The sequence below is a fragment of the Leptinotarsa decemlineata genome, unplaced genomic scaffold, assembly GCF_025532065.1.
Source record: "Leptinotarsa decemlineata unplaced genomic scaffold, Ldec_3_MD MMD2_tig00026282_RagTag_RagTag, whole genome shotgun sequence".
Lineage (NCBI taxonomy): Eukaryota > Metazoa > Arthropoda > Insecta > Coleoptera > Chrysomelidae > Leptinotarsa > Leptinotarsa decemlineata.
The window spans coordinates 14,709,387-14,732,675 of record NW_027412668.1 but is presented as its reverse complement, the minus strand read 5'-3'; the positions used below and the strand labels follow the sequence as shown (position 1 = coordinate 14,732,675).

At 33.5% G+C, this 23,289-nt stretch overlaps 2 protein-coding genes across 6 annotated transcripts; one reads left to right on the top strand and one right to left on the bottom strand.

Moving 5' to 3' along the window:
• The first annotated feature begins 1,225 nt into the window (after positions 1-1,225).
• Dgkepsilon (diacylglycerol kinase epsilon) lies at positions 1,226-15,123 on the top strand. 2 transcript variants are annotated; one of them, XM_074179868.1, is made up of 12 exons: positions 1,226-1,640; positions 1,694-1,862; positions 2,927-3,057; positions 3,759-3,906; positions 3,968-4,185; positions 4,238-4,383; positions 4,436-4,604; positions 9,597-9,762; positions 9,817-9,965; positions 10,199-10,259; positions 14,312-14,393; positions 14,783-15,123. In XM_074179868.1, exons 1-11 carry the CDS (start codon positions 1,425-1,427, stop codon positions 14,362-14,364), a joined length of 1,626 nt encoding a protein of 541 aa, XP_074035969.1. In that variant the 5' UTR covers positions 1,226-1,424; the 3' UTR covers positions 14,365-14,393; positions 14,783-15,123. The 2 variants fall into 2 exon arrangements, with proteins under 2 accessions (XP_074035969.1, XP_023029285.1); XM_023173517.2 differs by lacking the exons at positions 14,312-14,393; positions 14,783-15,123 and having other exon boundaries at positions 10,199-10,768.
• LOC111517377 (Dicarboxylate carrier 1) lies at positions 15,062-23,037 on the bottom strand. 4 transcript variants are annotated; one of them, XM_023173521.2, is made up of 5 exons: positions 22,835-23,025; positions 22,594-22,780; positions 20,305-20,542; positions 19,474-19,681; positions 15,062-15,425 (listed from the first exon to the last, which is right to left on the bottom strand). In XM_023173521.2, the coding sequence occupies exons 2-5, from the start codon at positions 22,760-22,762 to the stop codon at positions 15,177-15,179; spliced, it is 864 nt and encodes a 287-aa protein (XP_023029289.1). In that variant the 5' UTR covers positions 22,763-22,780; positions 22,835-23,025; the 3' UTR covers positions 15,062-15,176. The 4 variants fall into 4 exon arrangements, with proteins under 4 accessions (XP_023029289.1, XP_023029287.1, XP_023029288.1 ...); XM_023173519.2 differs by lacking the exon at positions 15,062-15,425 and adding an exon at positions 17,736-18,365 and having other exon boundaries at positions 22,887-23,037; XM_023173520.2 differs by lacking the exon at positions 15,062-15,425 and adding an exon at positions 17,736-18,365 and having other exon boundaries at positions 22,871-23,024.
• Positions 23,038-23,289: the final 252 nt, after the last annotated feature.

Below are 23,289 nucleotides of genomic sequence, written 5' to 3'. Positions count from 1 at the left end.
TATAAAATTTCTGCTCAATTAAACGATTGTATTAAAATAGGTACACAGTATTCATTCATTGTTCCTAATAACAGTACATAATAGTTCAGGATGAATTATTTACTCTGTATAATCCGACAACAAATGTTAGAAAAAACATTAAAGTTGAAAATAAAATCGTAAATGAAAAATTCTCCCAACTTATTTGTCGAGGCCCAACTGAAAAATTAAGAAATCTTGTTCTGCAGACCCTTTGTAATAATGATGAAAAAATTGGCACGTTTAATTTTGCTGAGTCTGTTTTCCCCTTTATTTTCATTAGACAGCAGTTTTATTTGTGGTCCACATTTTAAAAATTCGTTATGGGATTGAAACAGATATCATCCACATCACTCAAAAAAGTTGAATGCGATCTGAATACATGCGATAGCTGATAACATACTATAGGCATAAAAAAGTATGAACACTTGATATGATAGTCGTTTTGCGATTCACAACATAAATATGAATATTCGAATAAATATGAATGAACCTTAAAATAGGAATGAATAAAAAATTACGACACCTTGGTGTTATTATCACTCCCGTTTATGCTGTGCTCTATGACATAGAATAGTGTGTTGATTATGATGAAGGACAGATGTCCCTAGTGTAATAAATTTTCCTGCCTAGATTTTGATTGAGAATTTTCCAACCATCAGCCTGATAGGAAAAGCAGATGTCTGTAGTTGATTGTTATCAGTCAAAATTTAAAGTGATGTCGAGTTTTTATGTTGTATTTTAGTGAACAATTTTTCTTTTGGGAAAGGTTTTTTGAGTGTTGATTATTTTCGAATCAACTCATTTTGCCTCTTATTTTAGGGACTGACATTCACAGATATATCAAAGAAAGATAATAGATCAAGAAGATTGTCCAGTGTTACAACATAAGATAGGCATAAACATTGGTTTTTCAAGTATGAACGTTTATGCGCTAGTTATTTTGCGATTCGCAACAAGAATGTTAATATTCGTATAAGCATAAACGAGCCTTAACGCGGTGACGCAGATTAGAGCAAACCATAGATATTATACTTTATATTTCCATTCTATTATATCTATGTAAACTCTTTTCTCTTTGGTTATGACTTGTATGGTTTGCTGGACTTTCGAAAGTATTTGTTAAAAAAGTGAAATGCGCACGTTCAATTACAGACGGTCCCTAGACGCTTTTGTCAACTTTACACTGACATTTGACAATGCAAGATTAATATCCCTGAATATTCGGGAGTTTTTTGACATTCGAGAATTTGAAAAGTGAAATCTAAACATAAACAATAAAAATCAAATTACTAGAAAATTCATTTCATAGTGTATGCATGAAATAATTTGAAAGGAGACATGATTTCTAAAGAAAGATTCACCCCTACATTCCTAACTCATTCACATGAAAATTTCCCGTTGAAATGGCTGTTTTTAGCAAACACAGAGTAGATGTTAGACCTAGAATGTGGATATTCGGAGAACTTTTTCCTCCTTTTGGATTCACGAGTTTCGTCAGTGCAGTACTTGTATGTTTTCTGAGTTTTTTTATATTTAAAAAATTGAGTAGTGAGGGAAATGTTCCAGTTCGAGATTCCACTAAAAATCATAATTGGACTCCCATAAAAATTACATCCAAAGTAAGTATGTTTATACTCTCAAAAAGCACTCATACTAATAAGTATCATTTTAGGCTTGGTATTGTTCAATTTGTGAATCGCTTCTACTCAATGGCATTGGAGTATATTGTGATTGCTGTGGAGTTTGTGCAGATCCTGAATGTGTGAAAAAAGCTAACCTAGCACTAAAATGTAAAGTTATCACTAGTAGTAGTGAGAATCACCTTCATCATTGGGTTAAAGGTAAAATAAGACCTAGTGTTTTGGATGATTTCACACTCATTTGGTTGATATGGCTTACAAATCTAAGTTGTTCATCGAAAATGACCCCCAAATCTTTTATAGATGATGTGTATTCTAAGTACTGTTCATTTATATTATATGATGTATCAAATTTCCTACCAACTCTTCAGAAGATAATAAAATGGAATTCATTTACATTAAGAAACAAGTTATTTGTAACACACTATTTATAAACTTTATCAAGATCATCTTGAAAGAGAATTCGGTCATTGTATGACTTTATCGGTCTGAAAAGTTTCAGGGCACCGACAAACATTAAAAATTCACTGTTCTCAAAACAGCATCCTATGTCATTCACAAAAATATTGAATAACAGGGGTGAACAATGCGACCCTTGTGGCACTCTGTGTATTACTAATATATTACTCGATTTGTATCCCCAATTTTAACCTGTTGTGAACGACTAACCAAAAAACTACCAATCCGATTTACCAAATGTTCTGTAAAAACAAGTTTCTAATCTTCATTAGTATATTGTGATATTGGCCATATGTTGATTCTAATTACAATCTTCAGTAAGTGATGGTCCTAGAAATTTACTGACTTCACCTGTTTCATAGAACCGTTTCATGATTTTATAGGTGAATTGTGATCAAATCATTTGGGGTATGACTAAATCTTAAAATGAATGATTTTTTTACCATTACAGTGCAATTTATTGTTGAAACCCAATTTACCATCAACCAGTGAAGAATTCAAGAAACATTTTATTGCGAGATTTTCACTACACTGTTTACAATACCCTAACACATACTTCTCTGTACAAAAGCTTTTTCAGGCTAACACTATCAACTAACAATAAAAATTTTCAATGTGATGTGAATCTTTCATCACTGAAAACGAACATTTGTCTTTATGGTCTGTTGCAAAACTGGGTACGACATTGATCAAGGCAATGAAAGCTAGATGAAATTATTCTAGAATAAAATGAAGTTTTTTTTATAAACTATTTAGATATTTGAGAACGTGAAAAATATTTCCAAAAAATTATAATTTTTGTGTAGGTAATTTACCGTTGTGGGCTGTTTGTCAAAAATGCGGAGAGGACTGTTCAATGGAGCCTGGTCTTGTTGATTACCAATGTTGTTGGTGTCAGAAAACAGTTCATACAGAGTGTCTTGTTGGTACAGAGCAGGTAAATTCCTACATTAATTTTATTATTATTCTATAACTGAAAAAAGATCTTAAAAACTGCGACACAAACATTTTCACCGAAATTTATGTAGTGATTCTTAGAAAAATATATATATTTACTGTTGATTTTCAAATAAACTTTTTTTAATTGGAATTTACAAAAGCAAATTCTGAAATGAAGAAGTCAAAACAGAAAGATATATATGACACTTCTAAATTAGAAAAGAAAGCATTAAATTTGATTACTTGAGAGGAAAATGCTCCTTCAAAATTCATTTACTTGCCATTTAATTTCAACATATATTCTTGAAATATACGTTACAATCTCTAAACATTTCAACTGAAACTGCAGCAGTCATCTTCGGCGGCATGGTCGAAGTACTCTTCTTGACGTATCAGTAGCAGTTGAAACGTTTGGAGACTGTAACCAAAGAAGACCACGGCAAAACCCGGAAACCAACCAAAACATTTTTTGGATTATTACATTTATCCTGACAGCCTTGATCCACAGTAAAAGACAATTGAAAATGTTTGTGTCTTCTTTCTAGATTATAATTAAATAATAACGAAAACAGTTTTAATAAATTTTTTAAGGAAATGGTAGCTCTCATCGAACAAACATTGTCAGTTGTGAAAAATGGCAATAATGATAATATTTATTATTACAGTCATTTAATGTATTACAGTCATTTAATGTTTCAGATTTGCGACTTTGGGCCTTATAGAAATATGATAGTTCCTCCATGGTGCATACAAGTAGCTCGTCGAAAAGGAGCATTGAATAAGCATTTACTTCTCAGGGGAGTAAAAGATCCGGGTTGGAAGAAATGGACTCCTTTGATTGTTATTGGTGAGTTTTGTGAAATTTTAACTACTGAATGTACCCACCTTGATATTTTTTTCATGAACAGCTAACAAAAAATCTGGCAATACTGATGGAGCCTTAGTTTTATCAGAATTCAGAAAGTACCTTAATCCCGTTCAAGTGATTGATTTGAGTGAAAGAAAGCCCTCTGCCGCATTACAGTGGTGTGTCTTGCTGGCCCCAAAACAAATCAAAGTACTTGTAGCAGGAGGAGATGGAACTATTTCGTGGGTTTTGACAACATCACATAATTTGGACCTTGATGTAATTTATGAAATAATGTCACTTTACCGTTTTCTGTTATTGTAAATTTCAGCCTGAGCCACTATTAGCTATTCTTCCCCTTGGTACTGGCAATGATCTCTCTAGGGTACTTGGATGGGGTAAAGAGAATTCTTCAGAGTTGCATATAAATGAAATCTTGGAAAGTATACAAGACGCAAGAGTTTCAGAACTGGACAGGTTTATAAAGGGTTATTTGACATCCAGCATTTTTCACAATTTTCTGTTTCAGATGGAAAGTTGAAGTGACTTCAACCAGACATCTAGGGTTGAAATTACCCAATAAAACATACTTCATGTATAATTATATCAGTATTGGTGTGGATGCACAAGTTGCATTGAATTTCCATAAGACAAGAGACAGTATTTTTTATGTTTATGGAAGCAGGGTCTTCAATAAGGTAATGAAATAGCATATATTTCATTAGTTGGGACTTCCATTGTCTAATATGGTATAAATTGATTTGAAATACCTGAAAGAATCTGTGAAAAATTAAAAAAGAGATTAACTGAAAAATAACAATTATATTAAGCAAAAAACTGAGATTACAATGAAATAAAATACAAGTAACAACCAAAATAAAAAGAAAACTATCAACACGACATGAAAAATAAAAAATTACCAAAGAGAAATGAAAATTAAAAGATTCCAAACCAAGTTACTTCACGATGTTTCGATTATTGTTAGTATCCACAATCGTCTTTGGGTGATAACTGGACTTATTCCTCCGAGATCTGACTATTTATAGGTCATTCGAGTGCTTTCACCGATCCCCTCTTCCCTCTCTCCGCTTCATCGCTTTTAGCCGAAGCTTACCGTTTGGCGGGAGTTGGTCGTGTTCCGCTTGATTAGAGGTTGCGTATCTCTATACTAGCTTGATTAAATGCGTTGTTGGACAACATATATGCGGCTTTTTTGAATTTTCTCCTATTATGTGCTCAACATAACATCAAGTGGGCTCAAGCTGAAATCATCCACAAGGAAGAACACTGGTTTGGGAGGAAATTCAAAGAAGCCGCATATATGTTGTCCAACAACGCATTTAGCCGAGCTAGAGTAGAGATACGCAACATATAGAAACCTCTAATCAAGCGGAACTAGACCAAGTCCCGCCAAACGGCCAGCTTCCGCTAAAACCGATGAAGCGAAGAGAGGGAAGAGGGGATAGGTGAAAGCACTCGAATGACCTATAAATAGTCAGATTAAGGCCGTAGCCAGGGGGATCAAGGGGGATTGATCCCCCCGAAAGTTTTACAAGAAACGGCTATCTAAAAATTATATCAGATACAACGATTGGCTTGTTTAAACATCACAGGAGTCATGAGAATAACACCAACCGCGGTAATGGAATTAATCACTGGTCTGTTCCCTCTGGACCTGTACGTTAAGAAGGTTGTGTTAATGGCCATGTTATGATTGCACACGGCTGGTGGAAATCTCGAAGTAGGAGTGGGTCAATTGAGGCTGAGCCTATGGCGAGAAGCACACACTGCGCAACCTCTGCTGCAGACAACCAGTGATGCAATTGTACCCAGGTTTGTGTTTAATAAACCCTACAAAATACAAATAACACAACACAAAGTCAGATGCTACAAATGCAATACGCATATATACAGACGGCTCAAAAACCAAAGGAGGCTCAGAATGTGGAGTGTACTCCAAATCACTAAGCCAGCGTGGTTCAAACAAAACTGGCTGGTATCTCAATCACCACAAACCACAAAAGAAATAACCAGGAAAGGAATTTCTGGCAAAAAAATAACAATCTGCACTGATAGCAGACAAGCCCTATTAGCCTTGTACAGACAACGTGTTACCTCAGGGCTAGTACTAGAGTGCCACCAAGAGGTGGATTAAAGGGAACGACAGGAGTAAAGATAATCGCATTGCCGACTCTTCAGCCAAGGGACTATTAGGACCCAGTGGCCCCTACGGCCTGATGATTTCGACAATTGCGGAACTAGCCAAATGTTACACCCAAGCTCAATCCGTTGCACTCTTGCCAGGATCACCCTGGGCGTCCCTGGGAAGCTGGCGCCGAAGAATTATCTAGTGATGACCAGGAAAAATCTACACTTAACAGTAGGATTTCTGACTGGCCACTGTCAACTAAGAAAATATCTCCATAATATGGGGCTAGTGGACACACCTCTATGCAGGATGTGTGAACAGGAAAATGAAACTGTCAGGCATGTCCTATGCGAGTGTCCGAAGTTATTGTCAATAAGAGAGTGTATGTTCACCAAGTCTTGGCCTACACCTGCCGATATAAAGGAGATGTCTACTAGTGACCTGTCCACCTTCCTGGAAAGGACAGGATCGACGATGACTCAGGAGGACAACTCCTTGGCAGGATGTACAACAAGTCACATGTGGCCTAAGTGCTGTGGGTCTACACTCACCCTCCGTACTCTACAGATACTATTGGAATTATGAAATCCGTTAGAAATTTTATCAAGTCCTTGGCAAAACGAACCAAGTGCTTAAAAAAAAACTCCTCGAAACACAATGGAAAAACCTTAAGGCAATGCGCGTACAAACTTTCAAAGATCTTGGCGACACTACCTGTTTCCACATGTACCCCTAAAAGGACTTTTTCTTTTCTGAAACGCCTCAAAAACTTATTTAAGAAACTCCACAAGCCAGGAACGACTAAACGGTTTGGCGTTAATGTCAATCCACCGTAGAATTGACATCGACATCGAGGAGGTAATTGATTTGTTTGCTGCAAAGAAAGCTAAAAAACTAAATTTGATTTTGTAAAAAGGTGTTAATATTTCTGTAATGGTTTTCTAATAAATATATGATCATACACAATTTTTTTTTCTTTCGTTATTTTTATATTTCATGTTTTTTTACTGTTCCACCAAACCAAACCCCCCCGAAATTGTTTTCTGGCTACGGCCTTGAGTCAGATCTCGGAGGAAGTTCAGTTATCACCCGAAGACGATTGTGGATACTAACAATCGAAAAGTCGTGAAGTAACTTGGTTTGGAATCTTTTAATTTTCATTTCTTGTTAATAATTTTTTATTTTTCATCTAGTTTTTTTTTCGGTTTTGGTGGTTGCTTCATTTTAATTTCAATTTTTTTGCTTAATATAATTATTTTTTTTTCAACTAATCTTTTTTTTAATTTTTTACAGATTCTTTCAGGGATTTCAAATCAATTTATATCATATTAGATAATGGAAGTCCAAAATAATGAAATGAACAAAGAAACATTGTCAACTACCTTCAAACGAAATAGCATATATTCATATCAGCAATCCTTTGAAGTTCATCATATTATTTTAATTTAGAAAGGCCATTTTGAATTTCTTGAGTCAGTTTGAATATATATCAATGAAAATGACAGGAGTATTATATTAGCATCCATGTTATTAATTATACAATATTCATACTATGAATTTCTAAGATGCGTTTCACTACACAGTAACTTCATAAGTTGGGATGGCACCTAACTGATGAAGCTGCCGTGTAGAGAAACACTTCTTGAATAAAATTTATATTGTTGAGAATTGTATAAATATTATCATGGATGGTGTTATTAATTTTCATCAAGTATAGGGCCGTGTATTAAATATATTCTTGAATACATTTTTCACTGGAATGCTGTTCAAATTAGAGTATTGCATTTGGTAGACAGTCATGGTTCGTTGCTTTGCCATCAATATACTACTTGCTTATTTAGTTATGCTAGTCAATCTCGACAATTATTGAATGCTCTAGACCCTTTTTGCAACTGAAAAAAATGTGTCATTTCATGAGAATGTGAAGTCACGAATGGTACTGAAAAACCGTATTATTTCTGAGTTTTTGAATGTAATGATTCGAACACTTTTTGGTGTTTTTGAGAAAGTTTTCATCGAATAATTCTTCACTCTGAATTTGCATTATGAATGAATTGAGTGCTTCATCTTGTAATGTTATCCAGATTGGTGCTGGAGAGGCAATAAGGCAAGTGTCTCATTGTGAAACTTCGGAAGTCTGCCATTGAGGATGATAGTGTTCCATGTAAGTGAAATTTTACCTCTTTCATATACTGCATTGTTTAGCAATCCTGTGAATGATATCTGATTCCATTCAATAATGAATGTTTGGAGTACAAACTGAATAGAAAAAGTGTTTTTTGTATAGTTCAATGATTATATAAAAGTAGTTGTTTTGAAAATATTTTTTCTTTTGTGTAATTCAATGTTTATATGAACGGTGTTGTTTCTTCCAGTTTGTATCTGAAAGTTACTTGTTTGTATGAATTATATATGTTTGTATTGAGTTCATTTTGAAATTAATTGCTTTCTTTCTTGGAAGATTCATACATTTTTTTTGTATAAAGATGGAGAAGTAGAAAACTAAAACCCTTACTTTGCCATGCATTAATATAGTTTTATTTTTTCTTGAGCTATCAAGTAGCAAAACAGGTAAAGAGCTTGACCTCCAATCCTTACTTTCTGAAATGATAATAACTGTTGATAACCTACCCTACACCATCGATCATTGATTAATGATGCCTTTCAAATGTATTAGAGTTTGGAGTATAGGACCAGAAGAGCAAATTTTTTTGATATAGAAAATAATTGAATAATGATTATGTGATTATGAAAATTGATTTATGGAAAATCAATGAAGAAGTTTAGAGATGAATTGTTAAATCTGAAACATTTTTTGGCAAAGGCTGTGGATATACAATCTTCGAAATTATGGTTTGAGGTTACAAAAAAAATCAGTTCAAAATCTCAAATTATTATTTCATTTAAAGGACATGCAAAATGAAATCCTTATGGTTTTGTTGAACTACATTTTTGTGGAAAAACCAATGTTTCTTACTGTTTTTTGGTTGTAAAACCTCCCACAATCTAAAAAATAAACAAAGAGAAGTCAATAGAGAATTTCCTAGAGTGTAATAAAGGGCTAACCAAAAAGTTATGGCCTAATATAAACCATTGAAGAGTGGAAAAGGATTATTTTCCGACACTTCAATAGTCTAAATCTGAAGAAAGATAAGTGTAGAAATTTCATTTTTTCCATTGATTTTTCATTTCATATATAACAAGTTACTGACTTATGGACTCTTCAGCGGTTTATATTATGCAGTAACTTTTTGGGATGAACTTTTTAGTTTGCCTTTCTATATACTTCAGCGATTTTCTATTGATTTAGCTTTGTTTATTTTACAGATTGTAAAGGTTATACATCCAAAAAACAAAATCTTCATATAATTCAAAATTATTTATCGTATTGAAATTGAAAAGAGAATAAAATTGACTATAGAGATGCATGCGGTATGTCATATTATAGATATTGAGGTAAAAGCTATGATTCAATCATTTTTCGTCATAAAAAACAATAAGATCCTAGTGATTCTGAAATATATTTCCATTCATATTGCAGATGCTATATTTATGCTTTGGTACCCAGCAAGTTGTTACTGCAGACTGTAAAAATCTTGAAAAACGACTGGACTTGTATCTGGATGGTAATCATATCGATCTTCCCGAACTAGAATCAATAGTTGTTCTGAACATTTCTTCATGGGGTGCTGGCGTTAACCTATGGGGTAAATATTTTTCTTCGACTTCAAATTGAAAAATAGTAAAAATGTTTATTTTAGGCATGAGCGGTGATGGTAATGCAAGACTGAATCAGTCCTACCACGATGGGGTCTTAGAAGTGGTAGGAATTTATTCCTCGTTCCACATGGCCCAGCTCCAAATTGGCTTATCTTGCCCCATTAGACTTGGTCAAGCTAAAAATGTAGAGGTATTCAAATTGATGAAAACTTTTTAAAATCACTAGAAATGCAATTTTTCATCTGGAAAGCTTCGAATAACTTTGATTTATGTGATTCAGAGCTGAGAAAGAAAATATCCCAGAAACATATTTGGGAGTTTTAGTTGTTTTTTCAAATTCTTTGAAATTACATTTTCAATTTCGCAACTGTGGGATAATATCACGAGATATTTTTAGATTGCGTCAATTAGAATTTTTTTCAGATACGTTTGAAACAAAAGGCACCAATGCAAGTCGATGGAGAGCCTTGGGAACAGCATGCTGGTAAGTTGAAAGTTACTTTTGTCAACAGATGTCCTGTTTTGATTAACCAAAACAGATCGGACTAATATAATAATTGGAATTGTACATGTGTTCAGTTGCATTTGTAATTTCTGACTTGTATTTATTGATGTTGAATTTTATATAATAATTTTCCCTTGTCGTTTGTAAAATGTCTATGTTTCATTATTGAAATCCTTTTTATTCATTTCTCCATTTCTGATTACCTGTATAGTTGTACTGTATGATTTATTGAATTATTTTCTGTTATGTAAAGAGATTTTCTGTTATATCAAATGCAAATCTATGCCCATATTTGATCAAAAAACTTTTTTTAATTTATCAATAAAATACATAAAATATTGATTTTGGTAGTAGGATAAATATCCAGATATGAATAGGAATCAGGACTAGATAAATGAATATTAAGCATTGTCTAAATATCCTTCCATTAACGCTGTGAAATATTGCAAAGAGTTTAATACATGTTTTAATTAAATACTTTATTCGTGTGTATTAGTTTTATTTATCGAAAGCAAAAGAGGAACCTTGAAAGTACAAGCAACGTTATATTGAATTATTAATATTAATTGAATTCTTCAAGAAAGGATAAAAATCGAATCTGTGACCACCAAAAAATTGATGTATAGATATTTATAGCCCAAAAATGCATTGTAAGATTGATTTTTGATATGAAGTATACAGATAGTTGTAAACCAATATTTATAAGAATGTAACTATTATCGGTTCCATCAATATATTTGTTCAAGTGAGTCAGTTTTGTAAGAAAAAAATCTGTCCACTTTTCCAACTACTAATAAAGTTACTAATTTTCAAATTATATTCCATAATAATTCTAGGGGATTGTTTATTGAAATTTGTTTGTAGTGTTCAGGAGTATCTAGATGACTCCTTCGAAGAGTTTTATTTTTTGTTCTTATACATTAACAAACTCTTATTGAAATTTTTCAACTATATTTTTTTATTCATATTATTTTTATATAGTTTCACATGCTTTTTCTGAAGTTTTTTTTCAATATGTACAAAATTTTTAGGATTGGCTTGTTCAAGCAGCTTGGATTTCTTGTGGACAAATATTTATTGGTATACAAATCAGAAGAAGATAACTACGATAAATATTTTAATTGAAAAGAGAATATTTTTAGGAGATATCAGATCTTTATTCAGTGGTGGAGAAATAGGAAGTCAAAAAATTTTTTGCAGTAAAAACTCTTCACAGACGTCTAGAACATGCATTGAAGATTCCTTCAGATACACATAGAAACAGTGCACAATGTAATATATGAAAAAGTATTGATCTAATTTACTTTTCTAAAGAAATGAACTTTAAACATTCAAGCCAGTCTCAATATACCTACAAAGTAGGTTAAATGGACTGACTCATATCAGAAAACAACTACTCCTCTGGCTAATACCACGAAGGGCGTTGGATTATATCCGACAGGCGTCAGTGCAGGAATCTTCAATGCAGATTTCTTCAAAGAAAATTTCCTGCATATGCATTTGGCAATACAACTTAGGAAGAGGAATGAAATACTCTGAAGGAATTCCGGAACCGGTCTGCAAGTGTGCCCGTTCCAAAATTGAAGGTCGACTCTTTCAGTTGTATTGCCAAATGCATATGCAGGAAATTTTCTGTGAAGATTCCTGCACTGACGCCTGTCGGATATAATCCAACGCCCTTCGTGATATTAGCCAGGGGAGTAGTTGTTTTCTGATAGGCGTCAGTCCATTTAACCTACTGTGTAGGTATATTCGAGACTGGTTTGAACGTTTAAAGTTCATTTCTTTAGATTTGTTTACTGCCAGTCTTCAAGCATAGCCCACTGACTAATAAGAAAGTTTTTCTTCCTTAATCAGAGGAATCGGGCAAATTACGGATAATGCAGTTGGTTAGTACCTCATCCACTAGATGGAGTGACATTTTGTTGTTTCGCTCCAACTTAGGAAGAGGAATGAAATACTCTGAAAGAATTCCGATTTTCGTTATTAGTAATTAAGAACGTGTGTAAACTTGATCGTGCGGGCGGAGCCTTTGGGCACGCACAAAGGTGCTGTCACGCGACAGCCTGCTGCGTGAAATGCGGAGAAGGACACGACTCGAAAGAGTGTCAAAAGCCAAGAGAAACACCGGCCAAATGCGCCAACTGCTTGGAGGCGCACCCGGCCAGCTACAGGGGATGCCGGATGTTCCCCAAACCAAGACAAACAGTAACAGCCTGGAACAGGCCTCGACAAGAGGAGAGTCAGAGGCCCCGTCAGCAACCAGCCCAAAGGAAGCCAGCACCGAAGGCGCAGAAAGCCGGAGGAAACGAGCTGGTACATATCCTAGGAAGCCTAACGACTGAGCAGCAAAAGATCGCGCAAGCGGTCTTAGCTGCACTGATACAAGCACCCGGGAGACAGTAATGCCACCGCGAATCTTGGAGCTGCTAAAAATAGGATCGTGGAACCTAAACAGTTTCACCGTCAAAAGAAATGAGCTCCTGGGAATGCTATCGCGCCTAGACATAGACGTCATGGCACTACAGGAGACATTGATAAGAAGCGAAAAGAGCTACCGAATTACAGGATATAATATATACAAAACAGAAAGGCCAAGGGCGCGCTATGCCGCGGGGGGCGTGGCGCTACTAGTAAGAAACAGATCTAGCGCAAAATGTAGACAGAAAACCAGAAATTCAACACGGAGAAGCAGTAGCGGTCAGAGTTAAACTGAGACGCTACGAGCAGTTAAGAATATCGTCGGTATACCTACCTCCGCGAGGTACGAGACTAGAATGAAATATTCCCAGACCACCATCCAACAGTCACCATCGGCGACTTCAACGCAAAGTCGCGCGACTGGAACTGCAGGAATGGAAACACGAGAGGCAGAGATATAGTCAGAATTCTAGAATAATTCGAGTACATCGCGGTAGTAGCACCGAACACCCCAACGCACTACCCGCGAGAAGACCAAGTCCCAGATATTCTCGACATCGCACTAGTGCAGAACATCGAAACTACGGAGATGGAAACAATAGAAGAAGGTTCGTCAGACCACAACCCCATCCTATTTACGATAGGAAGAGGTGAAGTGGAAACAGACAACCCAACAAAGCGGGTCATAGACTCGATGAGATTCCAGCGAATCATAAACGGTGCGATGCGTGGTATCTCACCCACGCATCAATACAAAAACGGATCTGGAGAACGCCACACAACAGCTGCAACAGGCGATCACTCAAACGATGGAAAGAATAAGCGCACGAGAAGTCCCAGTCCTGCGCTATAGCTTCCAACAGCAACTTCCACCAGAAACGATGGAACTGATAAGAATAAGAAGACGCCTGAAAAGTCAGTACGAAAGGACACGTACACCTAGTATACAAAATTGAAGGTCGACCCTTTCAGTTGTATTGCCAATTGCATATGCAGGAAATTTTCTGTGAAGATTCCTGCACTGACGCATGTCGAATATAATCCAACGCCCTTCGTGGTATTAGCCAAGGGAGTAGGTTTTCTGATAGGCGTCAGTCCATTTAACCTACTGTGTAGGTATATTCGAGACTGGCTTGAACGTTTGAAGTTCATTTCTTTAGATTTGTTCACTGCCAGTCTTCAAGCATAGCCCACTGACTAATAAGAAAATAATTTACTTTTGCCAGAGCTGATCAGAAACTTTTGCGCCTGTAACCGTTTTTGCATGTATTTAAACCAACACCACCGATTGGGAGCCTTATGACGTCACATATATCAATTTCAAAATTTTCGTATTTGGAAAATATTTTACATATGCGTTATTGGTTTTATTGTTACTCAGGTATAATATAATGGGTTATTTTTGCTAATGAAAATATCTACAAGTGGCCTATTGAGAAAAAAATCTGATACTGCACTCCTATTTGTTTTCCAGTGGTAACACCGCGAAGCCACTCGTAAATTAATTTCTATGTATTTTCCCAGTTGTATCACGGCGGGCTCACTTTGATGACGTATCGCCCACATGTTTAGATATGATGTGTAGAATTAATTTCCATAAACTATTTCAGCTTATCTTAGAAATCATTGGTGTATGCGCTTGTGGAAGCGGAGTTTATGTTAAAAACTTGACTGTTTTTGAAATAATGACAGGTGAGTTTGAATGTTATGTGATGTACACGATAGTCTATCAAACGTTTTCAATATTTTCAATATCAAATGACAAATAGTCCGAATTTTCTCATAAATATGTGACCACCCCATCATGGAACAACTAGGAATTCAGTGTTTGTGTGCGCATGTTTGTGAGCGCGCGCGTTGCATTGTGTGTAGGGGAGGGGCGTGTGTTTTTATATTTGTGTGCGTTTATGTGTGTGTGTGAGAGTGCGCGCGTGTGGATGATTGGGTTTGTAACTAGTATGATGTTGTGTTACGCCTTACCAATAGAAGTAATTTCTTCACATTACTATGAAAAATAACTAATCGGAAAATTTATTGTTGATGATAAAATTTTGAAATCATGTGAATCTGTTATTTTCTAGTGGCTCTACAGCGAGGACACGTCAATATAACTAACTGAAAAAGAAAGAAATGGAAAAAATAGGTCGACTCACATCCAGAAGTACTTATTGATCGAGTTACAATTGATTTTCAGTTTATTTTTTAGAAGAAAATAATTCCGGCTTCAAAGGGTTAACAAGTGATCTCAAAGTTGCTTTAAGGTTAAAAGTACTAAAAATGGATAAGTTCTCAAGTAAACTTTATTCAACTATATGATTCTCCTTCTCAAGTTGGAAGGGAGGTGACTTTTTATGCAAGGCTATTCATTTCCTTTTTATTTGATATATATTATACATGCATACAATAAAGGTATAAATTACTATATCACTAATAACATTATACAAATTGAAAAAACCTTTGCTTCCATCGTTTCTTTCATTTTTCTTTTGAAGTAGGTATGAATCCCAGGTTTAATCTCATCTGTTCATAAAGTACCATTACCGTAATGGTATGTGGAATGATTCTAACAGCAGCAGGAATGGTTCCTTTGTAGAACCCACCAAGTCCTTCCTTAGCAATTGATGTTATGCAGTGCCACATATTTTTATATTCACCCTGTTTTGCATTCATGAGTCTGGTTTTAATCACATCTAAGGGTTGTGTCAGTACAACAGCCATGCATCCCTATAATATTCAAAAGTTGTTCGAAAACATATTATACCTACCTACTTTATAAGGGTGCTAGAAGTTGTCGATAATAAGATAATATATGTGTGGCAGGTTGGAATATAGTATTAGATGATAACATAGATCAATAAAAAAGATATACAACTTTTGCTATTTGGGCCATGGTGGATAATTCACATTCTTCATATAAGTATTCGACATAGATCTTTGTGATCATTACCTCACAATATAGAATTGAGGTGGAAACAACTTAGTTGTATCCCATTATATACAATTTTTCCAACTTGAGTTTGTACCATTGAGAAAAGCACACTTCATTTAGGAACTATCAAAACATGCGTTTGTGAAAAATATGTCTTGATACATGGAAAAAAGATCTTAGAATAATCATACTGATCTGTCCGGAAGCCAACATGAAAATTTTCAAAATTTCATAAAAATACAAATTTCAGTAGGTATAAAATGAGTATTTACAAAAGGTGTTACCACATATAAAGGAGACTATGAGTCAGTTCATTTCAATGTTCAACATATAACAGAGATTACCATTTTATGATTTTGTTTTCCTTGAAGTAGGGGTAGAAACACCCACAAAAGTGACGCTTTTTCACTGGGAGTTTAATTTTCCTTCCTATCTATAATACTTATGAATTCTATAAACCGATTTTACACATTAATGCATTTAAATAAATTATTATACGTGAACGGAATTAATAAAAACTGAAGTTTATTCAGTAAGCAGAATACAAAGTAAAAGAATAGGGGTCGTTTACAGCTACCAAGAATTCCTGACTTATAAACTTTGCAATCCTCACTCTAATCTAGTCAAAATCCTTTGAGTATATTGTTCAACTGATGAACCCTATTTGATGATCCCCATCACTTGAGACGATATATAAGTAGACTTATCTTAGATGTAGAAACTGTCTTCATCATTTTCCAATGATTTTTACCTATCATACCGCACAAGTATAATGAAAGACAATAGAAAGTAAGTGAAGTGGGTTAAAATTGTTATCCGTTAACATGCTTTTGTCTCCTTAAGAACAATAACATGGGATAGTATCAGTGCAATCCACATCATATGTTTTTTTTAGAGCAAGACATACACAGGTTTCATAACAAATCCACTGTCGGACCAAAAAATAATTCTCGGTTGCCAGCAGTGGAGTTTGAACAAATGTCTATGTCCCAAAACCAAGAGATCTGTAATGGACGTCACAAATCACGTCTACTATACTTCCCATTATTTAGAATGACTATACGAACTTACTCTTATGTTTACAATAAACAAAAAGGAATACAAGTACACCATGTTGGATGAATTTTAAGTTGAGTTTGACATTTTTCAGATATCAGGGCACTCTGAGCCAATTTTTCATTTGTATCTCATAGTTTCCATCTTCTCATTCTAACATTTATTTTTTGTCATTTGTTAATTTCACTCTTGATTCATTGTCATTAACTGTATTCTCTGTAATTAATTTCTTTATTTGCATTCTTATATTCCACTATTTGTATTAAAGACCTTCAAATTCCAAGATATTGTCACGCCACAGACGGTTGCTTACATCTTTGGTTTAGTGACGACCGACAATGTATCTAAATATCAAATCATCATTATCGAACATGAACCAAGCTTATAACTTGATATTACAAGAATACTGTATTCTTCTGAACTAATAATTTTATTTGGTTGTCACATTCTCACATCCCACACAAGTGCAATGAAAGATAATTGCAGAGCAATTAAAGTGAGTTAAAATGGGTTATCCCATTAACCTTTCGTCCCCTAATGAACGACACCCCTCAGAGGTAGCCCATGCATTGATATCAGTGCATATCGCATCATAAACTTGCTCAGAGCAAGAAATACACAGGTGACATCATGTAACTTACGTCTCAACCACACAATCGAACCAAGAAATAGTTCTCAATTGTCGACAGTAGAGTTCGCACCATTTCTGTTAAATAATTTCAGAATTTTTAACCCGTCTTTAACCTTGGCGAATGATTGTTTTTCTTTTGAATCATTACATTTTTCAGAAGAATTACTGTGGTTATTAATTTGTCTTCTTGACATTTTCCAAATTTTTAAATTGCTATTGATGTTTATTATGTCATATTATATCATCTAAGTATCAATATGTCAAGAGAGAGTCGAACATCTAAAGAGTATCAGTAACGATTGTCTTTATATCTATTAAGTTGACCAGCGATAAAATATTGAATCTTGGATCAATTATCTACATATGCGAGATGGCAAATATCAGATGATTATTGGGAAGAGGCAGTGGAAGAAGTACAATGATTAAAAAAGTTTTATTGCCGAAAATAAAATCTTATAACCTCATCTAGACTTGACAAGCTGCAGTTACAAAACACTACAAGAGATTCTTCAACACGTATCGGCCTTTGGCCTAAGAATGGTAACAGGAATGATATTTTGTAAACATACTGTCCTAACAAAAAACAAAAAATAAAATGCTCTAAAAATATTTAAATATATCACCTGAATAATTCACATAAATGCAAAATAAAAGCAAGTTGTCTTTGAATATTATTGTCAAATAAGTTTCTCTAATATCAACTAGCCCATAATAAAAACAATCAGCACCATAAAATTTTAAAAACATAACAGGACTAAAATTGGTAACAAGATAAAAAAAATAAAACAATTTTTATCTAATTAAGTTGAACTTGCGGGGGAAAATATCCAAAGTTCAACCTAAGTTGTTCTAAAAAGACAAACGTTAAGATCGTTTGTGGCGCCAGTCGTATGAAAGCTGGAATGTAGCCTTTAAAAAACCCTAAAGGGCCCAATTTGGCAGTGTAAACGATTATTGCCCCTAAGTTTTTAAACTCACCAGGCTTAGCATTCATTGACCTGGTTTTTAAAACGTCTAGAGGCTGAGTTAGAGATGTTGCAATGGCACCCTATAAAAATACATGAAAAAATGAGATAAACATAATATATATCATAATACTTGTTATAGTCTTTTGTTAGTTATTATTGACGTGAGTTTTCACTTCCCTTTGATAAAAAAAGTTGCTGTTTGAACAAACTTCAAGTAAAGATTTATCCAACTTGTCACTAGGAATTTTAGGTTTTTCCTACATAATTAAAAATCCAAGAATTTTAAATGATAATATACCTCGTTTTGAAAGTGTTTCAGAACTACCTTTGTTGTTTTCAATGAGATCAATGAAGAAATTTGCAAAATTCCAAGTGCAATTTTTGAAGTTTCTTCACAGGCTTGAGAAAGGCACACAGGTTGATTGAAATATATAGGCAAAATTTATAATTAGAAGTGTTACATGACCATATGGATAAATTTCTATCACTGTATCTATCTCAAGTTACTTTTGGTTTTGAAATAGTCATAGGTTTCATAATGTTTTTAATAAAAATACCACTGCTAAGACAAGTACAAAATTCAATTTTCTTAAACTACACCTTACAATTTGATCTTCACAAATTTCATGTTTGAAAAATATATCACGTTTTGCTACTGTGATTGCGAAACATTTCGTGATATATTTTTTAAAGTGTAGTTTATGAAATAACTTCATTAAGTAACGGCCGAATCAATCAGAAAAATTCTATTCATTATTTTTCACTTGAATCATTAGTATATGAGCAACTGAATAAATTGAAATTTTCAAACTATTATTTCTTAAGAAACCCTATCTAAATAGTATTCTTGATTTTTATTAATTTCGATTGTTTTTTTAATTTAGGGAAGTGAATACACATCCAGAATATCACATGTTTAATTATTCATTCATTCATTAGTAACCCTTAATGAAATATTGAAATTTATCACTCAGAATCATTATCGTTCATCTCTTACTCCTGAGTAAGGCATTGGAAATCTCATTTCATTATTTCATTAATAAATGTTGATTTGAAAAAGTTGAATGTGTAACGAAGTATTGAAATATTTTCATAGAGATTATAAGTATTTATGAGTACTCGAAGTGTCTCTAGTTTATTTACTTGGATCAAATTATTTATGATTTGAACAAGATGAAAAATACTTACTGCACTTAGACTTGACAAAAAATGTGCTGTCAGGTTGTCATTAAACAAGCCGCTTCGTATTAACATTATTTTAATTTGGTCATAAAACGACAACTGTCCTATTGTCATCAGTATAGCCCTTGAAGATGCAGTTGAAGCTCCGGAAAATAACCTTCGAAGCCCTTCTTCTCTATATACCCTAACAAGTCCGTCTATTGCATGTTTGTAACTGAAAGAAAAATTATATAACCTGCACAATTTCTATTCGAGAGCATTGCTTTTTATGCAATACAGTGAGTGTTCAATTTATTGATATATTTTTGTTTCAAAAGTCAAAAATGCATGTTTTGTGACTGATATTCCTATACTGAAGTCGACGTTTATCTCCTATTAAACTCAAATCATCATCACCATGGTTATGGTTCTACTTTAAGTTTCACCAGCACTAGCGCCGGCATTGAAAGTCATCATTGACAATTTTAATCGATCTGCCTCAAGAACACTTTCCAGAGGTGAGGTAAGTTACTGTTGAATTATTCATGTGATTTTGATGGTACCATATGGTTGATAACATAACAAGCAGTTTTAGCCACTGTCACTTCAGGTACAGTATAAATTATATGTTAGGTTGACATTTGTTGCAGAAGTGCAGAGCCTACATTACCTTAGCCTTTGAGCATGAAAAAAATATACATCTTCTATTTTTTTGAAAGATTTGCATTTTTCACGTTTGAAGAAAAAATAGTATGTTTTCATTAGGAGAAAAAGTGTTTTTTGGCCTGTCCATGGTCTTACAGGCCATCACTTTTCCTCATAATAAAACAATATACTATTTTGATTGTACATCCTTACTTTCGTCGTTTTTCTTTTGGCAACTTGATATCATTTTGCATTCTGACATTCACCATATCCGCTGGTGTACCAACGAAGCCACCTGCAGCTCCAGCTATTCCTGCTATCGCAACTTTGGAATAGAATGAGTCACTGTTCATATTTTGCTTAGCTACTTCATACATTCCAAATCGTGTAGTGGAGTATGTAAGTTGTCTACATAACGAGGCCGATAATCCAGTGTAAAGTGCAAGAACACCTAAAATAATCCAAGTTATTATCCTACTAGGAAATATAAGAAGAGCTAAGTCGTTACTAGATTTATAACTTTTGGGAAAGTTTTGGACTTTCTACTACTCCATTTTGATAGAAAGCCAAAAAATTTCTCTCCCAAAAATTAGTCACTCCAAAAAATATAACCCTTTCAATTCATAACTTGAAATGAGTTTGTGAAAATTTTTCATTTTTTCTTGATTATTCCATTTTTTATTTTTCCAAAGAATGTTTTGTTTATCATAATCTTCACTATCATTAGAATTTGTTGATTATTCAGTTTGAACTGATAAGAGTGTATATATATATATATATATATATATATATATATATATATATATATATATATATATATATACACATTTATTTCTATTTTCAAGTGTTTATTTAGTATCAAGAACATTTAGATAAGTTTTTCTCACTTGAAAACAATCACTAGATTTACTTCATATTTGAATTGATTTAATACCGACTTGTAAATGAATGAAATAAGTGAAATACCTTATAATAAAACTATAATTATAACTGAATTATCTCCCGACGATGATTGAAACGATAGACAGTAGTGAAGTAACTTGGGTTGAAATCTTTTTCCTATTATCCATTTCTTTCCAATTTTTCATCATGTACCTTGATTATTTTATTTTTATTCATAAAGTAACTGGTACTCATAATTTGGATACATTTTGTTTACTGGTTAATGTGAATATGTCAGATACAAAATTCTCAAGTGCATTCAACTTCATGTTTGGATAAAAATCATTTCAATTATGATAAGGATACTATCATAATTGAATATTATTATATAATATCACTGTATCAATATTACTTCGATTGGCAATCTAATAAATGATAAGTATTTTTTATTCTTCAATTTGGATACATTTTTTCGTTTGGATAGCTTTTGTATGCATGTATGTTTTTACCATTTTCAATTTGTTACATCAAAAAATAGTGGAAAGCAGCTGAAAAATAATTTAAAACCTTTGAAAAATTACACCGGAAAGAATTAAGTTACAATATTCTTTCCAAAAAAACTACAAAAACAATCCATTCACCAGGTGTATTCCACTTCAAGAAATGATAATAAGCAACACCAACATACTTTGGTGAACTCATCGATAACATCTCTCGTTTTTTGAAAATGAAAGACTTAGACGTGGCTTAAAAAAACAAATTTAACAAATTTATATAAGTTGACTTATCGTACTTGGCAAAACTTTAAATTGGCCAATCAGGAATAACCTTTTTCCAAAAAATATAAGAACATTGGAATAGTTTCGTGAATGTGAATACTAATTCCACATTTGCAAACCATCTTTTGGCAGACTATTACATGTTACATTTGGGAAAGGAAGGTTTGAATCTCAATATTTTGAAATGCTTGGAAAGTAATAGTTTTAAAAATTTCCAAAATTTAGTGAATCACTAAATAGAATGGAATTCCCTTCCTCTAAAAAATCTGTTTCCTAATGTGGAAATTGATTACCTTATTACATGTCCATTCAATGGGTTTGTAAAATTTCTTTTATGTTTAAAAAGTTTTGATTAGTTTATTTCTAGATTCAGGTAAATTTATTAGTCAATAAGTAGGTAGGTCATATGATTCAAATTATTATATTCTATAAAACTAATTAGGTAGAATTTAGTTAGAATAAATCTGCCTAAGGAAGCTATCATATAGTGAAACATGTGTTATAGTTTTGTAAACTGTTCAGTTGAAATTTCACAATAAATTGTTACTTGAATATATCCCAATACATCTGTTATTTATTATATTTTATTTGTTTAACTTCAAGTGGAAGTTGAAAATTGCTCTAAAAATCATCTCATTGCAGGCATAACTTATCCCACTCCAAATAAGAATCAAAGTTCCTGAATAATTTAATATATAATATTTTATCATCTGAATCTGAAATATGGGAAAGGGTCCATCATTCTGCAATTAACAACTGTGTAATTTACCCATTCACTATTTTTAACTCGAATTAATGAAGAAGTGGAATTTCAAAATAAAGAAAATAAATTATATCTCACCTTGCTTTTTCACAATATCTTTTGTTAGTTGTATGATTGAAGCTTTTCCACCTTGTTGAGTTTGTAAATGAACTTTTATTAAATCTAAGGGATGTGTGCAACAGGCTGCTCCTGCTGATGCAAGTCCTCCAAAGTACCATCTAGGTAATCTATTCTCCTTCTTTGACATATCTGTGAATGTCAGTCCCTGAAATGAGTTCAAAAATTAATTAAATCGGTATTACCCAACACTCAAAAAAACCTTTTTTTAGAAAAATTAAATATTTCACCAAAGTACCACATAAAAATTCTACATTGATCACGATTCTGGCTCTGACAATCAACTCGACATCCCTGCTCCGTGTCTGACTGGTGGTTGGAAATCTTTCAAAATCTCTCTATTTTAGGAAAGAAACTTATTCATCTGGGATACCTCTCATTCTGTCAAAATTAAAATACATATTCTGTGTCATGGACCTCACATGGGAGTGACGATATCACCAAAGTGTAGTTATATTTTATTGATCATTGAACATTCATACTTCAACGACACATTTTCATGCGTATAGTTTGCTGTCGCTTGAATGTGTTGGAAAAGACAGATCAATATTCAAACATTCAAAGTTTGGTGAATCCCAAAGAATACAACAATCTGAAAAACATTTTGAAAAGAAATGACAAATTACGAACAGTTTTCGGAAATCTATTCAGTTAAAC

Excerpts from the sequence above, each read along its gene's own strand:
- Dgkepsilon (XM_023173517.2), top strand. The coding sequence starts at position 1,425 with ATGGCTGTTTTTAGCAAACACAGAGTAGATGTTAGACCTAGAATGTGG. Across the intron at positions 1,641-1,693 it reads CCATAAAAATTACATCCAAA|GCTTGGTATTGTTCAATTTG; the intron begins GTAAGTATGTTT and ends GTATCATTTTAG. Across the intron at positions 4,384-4,435 it reads AGAGTTTCAGAACTGGACAG|ATGGAAAGTTGAAGTGACTT; the intron begins GTTTATAAAGGG and ends TTTCTGTTTCAG.
- LOC111517377 (XM_023173519.2), bottom strand. The coding sequence starts at position 22,762 with ATGTCAAAGAAGGAGAATAGATTACCTAGATGGTACTTTGGAGGACTT. Across the intron at positions 19,682-20,304 it reads CCAAAAGAAAAACGACGAAA|TTACAAACATGCAATAGACG; the intron begins GTAAGGATGTAC and ends TTTTTCTTTCAG. Across the intron at positions 18,366-19,473 it reads TTTTGTCAAGTCTAAGTGCA|GGTGCCATTGCAACATCTCT; the intron begins GTAAGTATTTTT and ends GTATTTTTATAG.